This window comes from Anomaloglossus baeobatrachus, chromosome 4 (assembly GCF_048569485.1).
Source record: "Anomaloglossus baeobatrachus isolate aAnoBae1 chromosome 4, aAnoBae1.hap1, whole genome shotgun sequence".
NCBI lineage: Eukaryota > Metazoa > Chordata > Amphibia > Anura > Aromobatidae > Anomaloglossus > Anomaloglossus baeobatrachus.
Genome location: NC_134356.1, coordinates 116,937,021 through 116,949,676, shown reverse-complemented (window position 1 = coordinate 116,949,676; position 12,656 = coordinate 116,937,021). Strand labels below are relative to the sequence as shown.

The 12,656-nt window shown below is 52.8% G+C and overlaps 1 protein-coding gene across 1 annotated transcript in view; it reads left to right on the top strand.

The window, feature by feature from the left end:
- Positions 1-12,656, top strand: part of F12 (coagulation factor XII) — a 149,279-nt gene that overhangs the window by 101,755 nt on the left and 34,868 nt on the right. The window contains exons 6-8 of the mRNA XM_075343391.1: positions 9,759-9,890; positions 11,351-11,455; positions 11,530-11,704. Coding sequence (XP_075199506.1) covers positions 9,759-9,890; positions 11,351-11,455; positions 11,530-11,704 — 412 coding nt within the window. The remainder of the gene's footprint in view (positions 1-9,758; positions 9,891-11,350; positions 11,456-11,529; positions 11,705-12,656) is intronic.

Sequence of the window (12,656 nt, the reverse complement as noted above, 5' to 3'; positions counted from 1 at the left end):
CTGGAAAATCTGATTCTGTTGACGTTGGTTGAACTCAACTACTCTGGCTCTCATCCACGCCACCGTCCCGGGCTCGGGCACGGAACCCGGCGCAATTACTGCCGGGGCCTCCAACACATTTTCGTTAAGGGGCCTCGGCTCCAGTGGCCTCTGGGAAAGCAGTTCAGGGCTGTCCCGGGCGTCTGCAGCCGGTTGGTTCGCTTGGGCGGACGGGCAGGGTACCGCTACTGGTTGGACAGGTAGCGGGCCTAGTGGCGGGGCGGCAGCGGCTAACGCGGGTAGCGGGGTAGGCAGCAGGGTGAACGGGTGTAGGCCGGGCCCCTCAGCCGCAGTGGCCGATCCCTTGGGAATACAGGGACGTGGGTCTCTTACCCGTTCCTCCAGATCTTCCTCCACCTCGCATCTCCGCATAGCAGCCACCACGTCTGCCATGTCAGCCTCCCACTCCTCCAGGAGGAGCTGCATCCGGGCTTGCAGACGATGACTCAGCGGGGCAGTTCGGTCCTCCATCCACGCCGCTGTGCCGGGCGCGGGGGTCTCGCTGTTGTTAGCTGGAGCGGACATCTCAGCAATGATGCTTTCCAGGAACTAGCAGCAAGATGGCCACAGGGTCCTGGTGTCCCTGCTTTTATAGCCACGCTCACATGCGGCCAGCCGCCATTCGTCTCCCTTAGCCTCTTTCCGGCCCCTCCTCTACAAGGGTGGGGTTTTGGCCTTCGCGCCTCCACTACTCGAGGAGACGCTCGAGCGGGAACTTTTCGCGCCAAAGATGGCGGCTTCTGAAATTTTTCGGCCGGACACCTCCGGCGGTAACAAGGCGCACCTCTACCAGACGGCAGAGCGGTAAGATCCTGTTCGTGACGCCAAGTTGTCGCGGGCGGAGGAGGGGACGCTGCGCTCTCCCACTGCTCGGGTCCGGCTGCCGCTGCTGCTGCGGCCGCTGCTGCTGCTCAGTGGTGGCTCGAGCGGTGGGCCGGATCCCGGGGACTCGAGCGGCGCTCCTCGCCCGTGAGTAAAAAGGGGATTTGATTGTGGGGATTTATTGTCCGTGACGCCACCCATGGTTGTGGTGATTTTGGTGACACCACCGCTGCTCTGAACGGGGATCCCGGGAGCGGTGACAGGGAGCAGCTGAGTTGTTATTTCTCCCCTCCGTGGGTAGGGGGTTGGTTGTCCCGGGGCCCGGTGATGGGGTAGGTAGGGATGATGGCAGGCGGGTTGCGGGGCCTGGTGAGGTGCAGGGTCGCAGGGGCAGCGCTGTACCGTACGGCACGGGGGTACTCACTCAGCCTGAGACGATGACACAGTTCTCGGTAAAACACACGGCTGGATGGATGGGTCCCCCAGACGGCTGCGGTTGTTTCTTCCCCGTAGATTAGTGATGACTGTCTCTCCCTGCACCTAGGTCCTATGTTGATTCCTATGGGTTCCCACCGGTAACCCACTCCCCGACTTGGATGTGGGCCGGAGGAGCCCCTTTTGCCCGCAGGCGCTGGCCCTGGGAAACGGTTGCCCTTGGCGGTGGCGGTGTCTCCCCTTCACGGTTGGACGGTTGCCTTATGTCGGGACTTGACTGTTTGGAAACCCAGGAGGTCCCCTTCACTAACGGATTCGGCAAATTCACGGCAACTCCTAGCCTTGCAGGGGTCCGAAAAGCCCCTGCCAATGGTGCTGGCTTTTCCTTGTGTACCGGTCCGGTACCGCCGGGCCACCGCCCGTCCACGGTCCTTACGGCAAACTCCGATAGGCCACTCCTGCAGACGGTCACCACCGTCTGCCAACCTTGCTGCTCCGTCCGGGCCACACACCCGGACTCACTTCAGTCTGCTCTCTTGCCACTTCACTACTGCTCACTTTCCCTCCTTCCACTTTCACTGTCAAAACTCAACTCTGCTTTTTCCCTCCTCCAGGACTGTGAACTCCTTGGTGGGTGGAAACCAACCACCTGGCTCCACCCCCTGGTGTGGACATCAACCACTGGGGGAGGCAACAAGGGTTTTGTGTCTGGCTTAGATGTGCCTAACCGGGGTGTAGGGTGTATGTGATGGTGTAGTTACCTGTGGCCCCTGGCTTGTCCAGGGCGCCACACATACACATCAACTAATACACTTCAGACCACTAAGTATTAAGCATTAGTTTTAAAAATAATATACTAATATGGTTTAAAAAAAAACAAACATTATTTTTGAAGACGTAAAAGAGGGAGATTTAATCTTATATATATATATATATATATATTTATATATATATATATATATATATATGTTACGTGGGGGACCCGGGGAAGCGTGCCAAGATGGTATAGAGACAGCTTCCGCCGGTCAAGGTCCACTGTGCGGTGTAGGGGACCGCTGCTACGGTTGAAGAGTGAGCGGGTTGCTGCTGACGATCGTCTGTTACGTCACAGGCGATCTGCATACACCGGCTCGCCCTAACCCGTGAGGGTTGTATGGAATGGGGCACAGTGGTGCCCACGCAGAAGTCACGGAAACATGGCATGAGGGTAGCACAGCGGTGCCCACGCACGTGTGCTGTAACAACAAGGTGAGTTTGGAGGAGCTCACCGAGGGCAGGAACACGGCCTACCAACAAGGTACTGCCTGGGCAGTAAGGGCAAAGCCCACAAGTAGACAAAATGCCTGAACAGTGGCGTAGCAGCACGCTGCCAGACACCCAACAATAGAGAACGGTCGCGCGCCGCCATATTGGCAGGCGGAGCTTTTAAGAATGTGCAGCTCCATCCAAAGGCGGGCGCGAGGGGTTGACGACGGATTTGGGCCAATCAGAGTCCAGGACGTCCCAGCCCGGCCAGTCAGGGTTTACCACGTCATCAGCCTCACTGATGTCCAAGTAATCGGCTTGCGGCGCATCATCAAGCCGTGTGACGTTAGTGGGCGAATCAAAACATGCCACGTGGTGCACATGCGCATCTTCCCGCCTCTGGGACATAGAGGCGGGGTCTGGGGTTTCACAATGTGCAGGGATAACAGAACTTTTGCTGCTTCCCTGAGCAGCTATCCTCTGCACATTGCGTAATCTCCTAGACCTTTGGCGCTGCTGAGCAGGAGGGCTCGTGGCAGGCAAGGAATGGGAGACCACATCGTTCCTTGCACCAGGGGAGCCACGAGGTGTAACACACACATATATATAACAAAGGGGTATTGATACTGTGATTGTTTGATCTCTCATAACCTTATATTGTAATACCACAGTGTTGCAATACATAATAAAAGCGTGATTCACTTACTGAGCTCAGATTTCAGCAGGTCTCCGACTGTGTTGGTAGCCACCAATCATTTAAGCGGTTAATCTACAGTCATCAGAGCTTCTTCACTGTCTATATAACACATTTGGGCAAAAAGTGTGTTAGCAGTGTCGCGGGCGGGGAGGGGACGCTGTGCTCACCACGCTTTGGTCCGGCACTGCTGCTACTGCTGCTCGGTGGCTCGAGCGGTGGGCTTGATCCGGGGACTCGAGCGGCGCTCCTTGCCCGTGAGTGAAAGGGGAATAGTTCTTGGGGTTTGGGAAGTCGGTCTGTGACGCCACCCACGGTTTGTGGTGAGGTTGGGGACACCACCGCTGCTCTGGACGGGGATCCCGGGAGCGATGACAGGGAGTGGCCGAGATGTTTCTCTCCCCTCCGTGGGTAGGGGGGTTTTGGTGGTCCCGGGGCCCGGTGATGGTGACTGAAAGGTGGATGGCGGGGTTTGGTGAGGTGCAGGGTCGCGGGGGCAGCGCAGTGCCAGACGGCATGGTGGTACTCACTCAGCCAATAACGTAGACTGAGTCTCTGGTAAAACAAACGGCTGGATGGACGGGTCCCGCAGCCGGCCGCGGTGGTCACTCCCGGTAGGTTGGCGGTGACTGTCTCTCCCTGCACCTGTGATGTGTTTTCGGCTCCGATGGCTTCCCACCGGTAACCCGCTCCCCAGCGGTGTATTTGCCAGAGGAGCCCCTTTTTGCCCGCAGGCTCTGGAACTGGGAACTCTAGCTGTGGCGGTAGCTGTATTTCCCTTCACGGTTGAGCGGTTGCCTTCAGTCGGGTCTTTGCTGCTGGGAAACCCGGAGGTTCCCGTCGCTGACGGATTTGACCGGTTTAACGGCGACTCCAAGCCTGGTCGGGGTCCGTAGTCCCTGCCGAATGGTGCTGGCTTCTCTTCGCTCCCCGGTTCCGTACCGGCGGGCCACCGCTCGTCCCTGGTCCTTACGGTTATGCGTCAATCGGCCTCTCCTGCAGACGGTCACCACCGTCTGCCAACCTTGCTCTTGGGTGCCCGGGCCACGTACCCAGACACGGTCAGTCTGCTCTTGCTCCTCAACTACCACCTCACTCAACTCTCAACTCCTTTCTCTCTCTCTCTGCCCTCCTTTTCCCACCTCCAGGACTGTGAACTCCTCAGTGGGTGGGGCCAACCGCCTGGCTCCACCCCACCTGGTGTGGACATCAGCCCCTGGAGGGAGGCAACAAGGATTTGCGTGTGTGACTGATGTGCCTAACCGGGGTGTGGGGTGTGTTGTTGCAGTACCTGTGACGTCCTGGCTTGTCCAGGGCGCCACATTCCCCCTTGGTTAAACACAGACCGTCCGCGTGCTGCCCGTCCATCACGGGTTTTATTTTTGTAACTGTAGAAAAAGGGGAAAAACATATAAAACATTTAAACATAAGCATATTATAAATCTTCCCTTACGGGAGGCACTTTCTTAAACATTGCTATCGGTAGTCAATTTTATTAACGGTAACGGCTTCCGCTCTTCCCCCCGCCCAAACAACCTGGCCCTGACGCTGTCCCTAAGAAATGGGCAGCACCCCTTGCCCCAGTCCATCACCAGGCTGCCCGAGCGGGTACGGTCCCTTTCTGGGGACCCACGTCCATGGGGAACCCCTGACCCCCGGAGGATGGCCACCAGTCCAGGTGGTGACCGGGCCCCAGCTTACTCTGCTGCGGGCCCTTCCTCCAATCTGCTTCTCCGGAGGCGGTCACGGAATAAAGCAAATATATTTACATGCCACAAGTTTGTGATTGCCCTGCAAGTTCTCGGGCGTGTCCGTAAGCAGTTTCTTACGCAAACGGTGCAGAAAGTCCCTACGGGGACTAGTTGCCGGCAACGGCCAGTTCAAACACGGTTGCAAATCAGATAAACATCGGTTTATTACTTTTCTTATCATTCGGTTACTTATTCATTTACTCACTTAACAACGGTACTGGTGGTCCCAACGGGGACAACTTACAGCGGAGGATCGCTGACTTTGGGGCGGCTACCACCGCAGGGGGTCGGCCCACTCAGGGACCGGACGGTACATCGGGTTCTCCTTCCATAAGCAGTGCAGCCCGGAACTGCTGATCGCCGTTGGAAACGGTGGCGGGAGCAGCGTGCTCGGAACCTCTTCTTCCATCAGCCGCACTCTTTCTGAACCTCCTGCTGCGGTGCTGGCCCCCGGCTCCCATACTATCAAGGCTGGTTCAGGAGCTTGGGTGGCCTGATCGCGACGCGTCACTGCTGCAGCGGCCCCTTGCTCACGGGCCCACACCACGGCAATCATTCTACGCATCTCTGCCTTCCAATCCAGCAGCTGCTGCAAGCTCTGCGCCCTCACCTTCAAGCAGAACCGGCCCAGCTCCCACTCCAGCCAAGCAGCGGTCCCAGCGGAGAGGTCACCCGGGCCGCAATCCTCAAAGGCTACTCCACCTCGGTTCCCCCAGAGCTTAGACGCTCCCGTGGCGGGCGCTCCGGCGCTCCAATTCGAGGACGCCGCCATCTCTCCATCCGCGTCCCCCCTTGGTTTCTTTCTGGCACCTCCTCTTCAGGGGCGGAGCTTCGGCTTTCGCGCCTCCACTGCTCGGGAAGACGCTCGAGCGGGGAACTTTTCACTCCCAAGATGGCGGCTTCTGAAAATTTTCGGCCAGACACCTCCGGCGGGACACAAGGCGCACTTCTACCAGGCGGTAGAACGGTAAGATCCTGTTCGTGACACCAAGTTGTCGCGGGCGGGGAGGGGACGCTGCGCGCACCACGCTCGGGTCCGGCGCTGCTGCTACTGCTGCTCGGTGGCTCGAGCGGTGGGCCGCATCCGGGGACTCGAGCGGCGCTCCTCGCCCGTGAGTGAAAGGGGAATAGTTCTTGGGGTTTTAGAAGTCGGTCCGTGACGCCACCCACGGTTTGTGGTGAGGTTGGGGACACCACCGCTGCTCTGGACGGGGATCCCGGGAGCAATGACAGGGAGCAGCCGAGATGTTTCTCTCCCCTCCGTAGGTAGGGGGGTTTTGGTGGTCCCGGGGCCCGGTGATGGTGACTGAAAGGTGGATGGCGGGGTTTGGTGAGGTGCAGGGTCGCTGGGGCAGCGCGGTGCCAGACGGCACGGTGGTACTCACTCAGCCAATAACGTAGACGGAGTCTCTGGTAAAACAAACGGCTGGTTGGACGGGTCCCGCAGCCGGCTGCGGTGGTCACTCCCGGTAGGTTGGCGGTGACTGTCTCTCCCTGCACCTGTGATGTGTTTTCGGCTCCGATGGCTTCCCACCGGTAACCCGCTTCCGAGCAGTGTATTTGCCAGAGGAGCCCCTTTTTGCCCGCAGGCTCTGGAACTGGGAACTCTAGCTGTGGCGGTAGCTGTATTTCCCTTCACGGTTGAGCGGTTGCCTTCAGTCGGGTCTTTGCTGCTGGGAAACCCCGGAGGTTCCCGTTGCTGATGGATTTGACCGGTTTAACGGCGACTCCAAGCCTGGTCGGGGACCGTAGGCCCTGCCGAATGGTGCTGGCTTCTCTTCGCTCCCCAGTTTGGTACGGGTGGGCCACCGCCCGTCCCCGGTCCTTACGGTTATGCGTCAATTGGCCTCTCCTGCAGATGGTCACCAACGTCTGCCAACCTTGCTTTTGGGTGCCCGGGCCACGTACCCGGACACGTTCAGTCTGCTCTTGCTCCTCAACTACCACCTCACTCAACTCTCAACTCCTTTCTCTCTCTCTGTCCTCCTTTTCCCGCCTCCAGGACTGTGAACTCCTCAGTGGGTGGGGCCAACCGCCTGGCTCCACCCCACCTGGTATGGACATCAGCCCCTGGAGGGAGGCAACAAGGATTTGCGTGTGTGACTGATGTGCCTAACCGGGGTGTGGGGTGTGTTGTTGCAGTACCTGTGACGTCCTGGCTTGTCCAGGGCGCCACAGCAGCTTAGGCTATGTGTCCATGTTGCTTTTTACCTGCTTTTTACCTGCTTTTTCAACTGCAGCGTTTAATGCCAAAATGGATGTTCAGCTTAGTCTGTGGGAATTTGGGTTGGGTTGCCCAAATTTCTGCCACAAAAAGGCTGCAGTTTGAACTGCATAGTGGGGTTTAGAAACCCAAATTCCCACAGACTAAGCTTGAAGAGCAGAACACATCCATTTTGGCATTAAATGCTGCAGTTGAAAAAGCAGGTAAAAAGCAACGTGGACACATAGCCTAATGCTGTTACTTTGCAATGGCTATAGGCAACCAGAACAATCTTACTGTGAGGCAATCTTCATAAATGAGGCCCACGTTACTTTTGCAGTGGCTATAGGCAACCAGAATGCTCTTACTGTGAGGCAATTTTCATAAATGAGGTCCCTGTTACTTTTGCATTGGCTATAGGCAACCAGAATAATCTTACTATGAGGCAATCTTCATAAATGAGGCCCTTGTTACTTTTTGCAGTGGCTATAGGCTAACCAGAACAATCTTACTATGGGGCAATTTTCAGAAATGATGCTTCCTGTTACTTTTGCAGTGCTATAGACAACCAGAATGATCTTACTGTGAGGCAATTTTCATAAATGAGGCCCCAGTTAGTTTTGCAGTGGCGATAGACCACCAGAATGATCTTACTGTGAGGCAATTTTCATAAATGAGGCCCCAGTTAGTTTTGCAGTGGCGATAGACCACCAGAATGATCTTACTGTGAGGCAATTTTCATAAATGAGGCCCCAGTTAGTTTTGCAGTGGCGATAGACCACCAGAACCCTCTTACTGCTTGTTAAATTACCTGATTCAGTAAGTTTTGTGGCGAGTCACTCTTCAGATGCACCTGATTCACTAAAATTCATACACATCTGAATGAATCTGGCGCCACTGACTCCAGCACGTCTCCTCCTTAAGACCGGAGTGAACAAGCCTTGTATGTTGTACATTTTTCATAGGTCATAAGAAAGGAAATTAGCTGTTATAAACACACACATAATTCCACATGCCACAAAGAAGTACTACAATATTCTACACGTGGCTCCAGACTCTGGCTCTAAAGTCCACGTTAAAAATAAATCTCAGTTTATGAGTCCACAGCGTCTTTTAGATGCAGTCACAACCACCCAGTTTTCCCATGCAAAACCACTACAGGTAAAAGCCATCGGTTTTTTCATTGTTCTCTCGCATTTTACTCATTGGCGCATTGGCGAGTATAGAGAGCGGGCAGCTTCAGAAGAGTGAACGTCACTTCATTTAACCGCTAAGGCTATGTCTGCACTTTGCGTTTCAGCTGCTTTTTAGGTCCGTTTTGAACTGCAGCGTTTTCATGCCAAAAGGCATGTGTTTTGATTTTCCAGCAAAGTCTATGGAAAATGTGGATTTCTTGTCCCCATTTTGCGTTTCCAAACGCAGCGTTTAATTTGCAGAATTTGTGGCAAAAACTCAGTGTTCAAAGAAGCAGCATGTCAATTGTTTTTGCCATTTGAGCTGCGTTTTGCTAACATTGAAGTCAATGCAAGAAACATCAAAATTCCAGCGTTTTACCTGCTTTTTAGCTGCAGAAACAATGCGTTTTGGAATACATAAACGCATGCTTTTCTTACTTCAAAATAATGGAATAATATGTCCTTTTACACACACACAAAGTCCAACAATTAAAATAAAGAAAATTATTTAATTATTGACAATTTTGGCAAAAATAGTATAATACCGCTATAATTTCATTAAATATAACTATTTTCGTTATGATTTAAATAATTATAAGTCTTTTCTTTTTTTTCCCCTTTTTTCATAGTGTTTGTATGTTAAAACTTTATTTTGTTGTGTCTTTGTGTTCAAAACGCATCTGACTTCAGACAATGAAAAAGCAAGTAAAAAGCGCTAAAAACGCAGCTAAAACGCGGTAAATACGCATGCGTATTTACCGCGTTTTGATGGTCAAAAGCAACTTTGGCAACAGCAATTTCTGCCAAAATATGCGTTTTGAACTGCAACTGCGACGCAAAGTGCGGACACAGCCTAAGAGTTTCCAAACCCTGAAGCGGTTGAAAAACATAACATACAATGGAATATGTGCACAGCAGTGTCATTTTAACATTGCTGTGCATTATGTTCATTTTATGGGTCACTTTGTCAGGCAGATTCTGGGCAGTATCCAACAGAAAAAGATGCTGGTGCACATAGTCGTGAAGAACAAAAAAATGTGTTTTGTGTCGTTTGTGTATGGGACATGTAATTATTATGTTATTATTGAATCTGTAGGCAATTTTGGAATATTTTTTCAAGCAGGAACTTTCCAACAAGTGACATTTTCTTCTAAGTGAAAAACCCCAGCACCATGCGCGTCCTTGCTGTCTTTCCCATTAAAGTCAATAGTAATTTTTTTCAGAGTAAATTGTGTTTTTTTTAAGAACTTTGATGCAGATTCCAAATCCATGTAAAAAACTCAATGTGAACACACCCCAAGGAGAAATGGCTTGAAAAACTGCATGTGTGTCCAGCTAAAATTTATGTGGAAAGAAGAGTAAATTAGTAGAAACCTGTTCTCTGTATCTCCTAGACAAGTGCTTTGATGAAAAGCTGCAGAAATATTTTGAACCCAAGGAGAAGTGGCTCAGGTATACACCCCCGATTTTGGAAGAATGCACCTGCCACGAAAAAGGAAAAATGTGTAAAAAAACCACTGGAAAAAGTGAGTTGCACACACAAACACGTATACAGATTTTGGGGTTTGGACAGTTACAGTAGCTGCATGAATGTTGATGTCGCGGGCGGAGGAGGGGACGCCGCGCTCTCCCACTGCTCGGGTCCGGCTGCCGCGGCTGCTGCGGCCTGCTGCTGCTCGGTGGCTCGAGCGATGGGCCGGATCCCGGGGACTCGAGCGGTGCTCCTCGCCCGTGAGTGAAAGGGGATTGGATTTTGGGATAGTTTATTGTCCGTGACGCCACCCACGGTTGTGGTGATTATGTGGACACCACCGCTGCTCTGTATGGGGATCCCGGGAGCGATGACAGGGAGCAGCAAAGTTGTTGGTTCTCCCCTCCGTGGGTAGGGGGTAGTTGTCCCGGGGCCCAGTGATGAGGTGGGTGATGAGGGATGGTGGGGCCGGTGCAGGGCTTGACGGGGTGCAGGGACGCGGGGGCAGCGCTGTGCCTCACGGCACTGTGGTACTCACTCAGCCTGAGACGGTGACACAGTTCTCGGTAAAACACACGGCTGGAAAGACGGTTACCACGGACGGCTGCACTTTCTTTTCCCCAGTAGTTGACGGTGACGGTCCCTTTTCCTGCACCTGAGATGATGATGGTAGCGATGGGTTCCCACCGGTAACCCGCTCCCCAACTTGGTTATGGGCCGGAGGAGCCCTACTTTGCCTGCAGGCGCTGGCCCTGAGAAACTGGTGCCCTGGCGGTGGCGGTGTCTCTGTCCAACGGTTGGACTGTTGCCTTCAATCGGGACTTGGTTGTTGGGAGACCCAGAGGTCCCCTTCACTAACGGATTTGGCAAATTCACGGCGACTCCTAGCCTTGCCGGGATCCGAAAGGCCCCTGCCAATGGTGCTGACTGCTCTTTGTACACCGCTCCGGTACCGCCGGGCCACCACCCGTCCACGGTCCTTCCGGCAACCTCCAAGCAGCCTCCCCTGCAGACAGTCACCGCCGTCTGCTGACCTTGCTGTCTCAGTCCGGGGCACACACTCGGACCAACTTCAGGCTTTCTAACTGTTCCTTTTTCTGTCACTCTTACTCTTCTCACTAGCTCCTCTACCACTTCCTTCTACTTCACTCCCTAAACTCAACTCCACTGCCTGGTTCTCCCGCCTCCAGGGCTGTGAACTCCTCGGTGGGCGGAGCCAACCACCTGGCCCACCCCATGGTGTGGACATCAGCCCCTGGAGGAAGGCAACAAGGATTTTTGGTTAGCCTTGATGTACCTAGCTGGGGTGTAGGGTGTGGTGGTGTCATGACCTGTGACCCCTGGCTTACCCAGGGCGTCACATTGACAAATTGTAGAAACAGAAAATATGAAAATAACCCCTCATTGGGTGTCAGGGGTGTAGTTGGCTCGTGATAGCCCCCCACCCATAACTGTACACTCAGAAATGTCTTCATTTGGTGCTAAAGTATTTTTTCTGCTACTGTGGATTTTCAGATTGTGATCACAACTCGTGCCTTCATGGTGGCCACTGCATAAAACTAAAAGAAAGCAAGGTTTGTGGCTGTGCTCCTGGATTTTCGGGAGAGTATTGTGAAATAAGTAAGTATTAATATGACATATGCAGTTACATTATTTTCCGTTACTTTTCTTAAAACTGCTTATATTCATTTAAGATCAGAAAGAGACTTGCTACCAGGGCAATGGCACCAGCTACAGGGGTACAGTAAATGTCACCGCATCTGGCACAGCCTGTTTAAACTGGGAGTCTGACGTCATACAACATGAGGTTTCGTCATTCAGTGGAAAGCATGCACAGAGACATGGCATCGGACCGCACTCCTACTGCAGGTAATGCTAGAAGCGTACTGCGGAATCATTACAAATGACTGCACTTATTCATTGTTCATCACATAGACCTCCCTATATATGGTTGTGGCTGCATCTAATACTACAGCTTAATTTACTTCCAAAGGACGGAGCTGCTATAAGGCCCACGTGCCAGGTAACTGAACTTATAGTACTGTGTCTGAAAAAATTAAAGGTAGTTTATTCCTGATTCCAGTGATGTGTCACTTAAGGGTGATTTACACGCTGCGACATCGCTAGCGATGTCGAGCGTGATTGCACCCGCTCCAGTCGTTGGTTCAACATTTGGTGCTCGCTGCCGTAGTGAACATTATCGCTATGGCAGCGTCACACGCACATACCTTGTCAGTGACGTCGCTGTGACCGCCGAACAATCCCTCCTTCAATGGGGAGGTGCGTTCGGCGTCATAGCGACGTCACTGCGACGATGTTTGATGCCGCAGGAATGATGAACAACATCGTTCCTGTGGTAGCAGTAACGATATTAAGGAAAGGAGCGACGTGTCAACGATCACCATTTTTGAACGCTTTTGCGCTCGTTGATCGTCGCTCCTTGGTGTCACACGCAGCGAAGTCACTACCGGCGCCAGATGTGCGTCACTAACGACGCAACCCCGACGATATATCAGTAGCGATGTCGCAGCGTGTAAAGAACCCTTTACTGTGCTGCTTGCTGTAGTTTTCATAAAATCACAGTTTTTCATAGATTTAAAGGGAACCAATCATCATTATTTTCGTATATAACCTAAAGCCAGTGCTATTCTGGCACTATCAGGCTGATTCTATACATAACTGTAGTGGTCAGCTTGGATGTAAAGGTTTTGAAACCCAAGAAAGTAAAGTTTTTAAAATCGGCAGCTTTTTGAGTGACAGCAGCTGAGGATCAGATAATATCTGGGGAGTATTTAGAATTATACCCTCCCCCTGTTAGAAT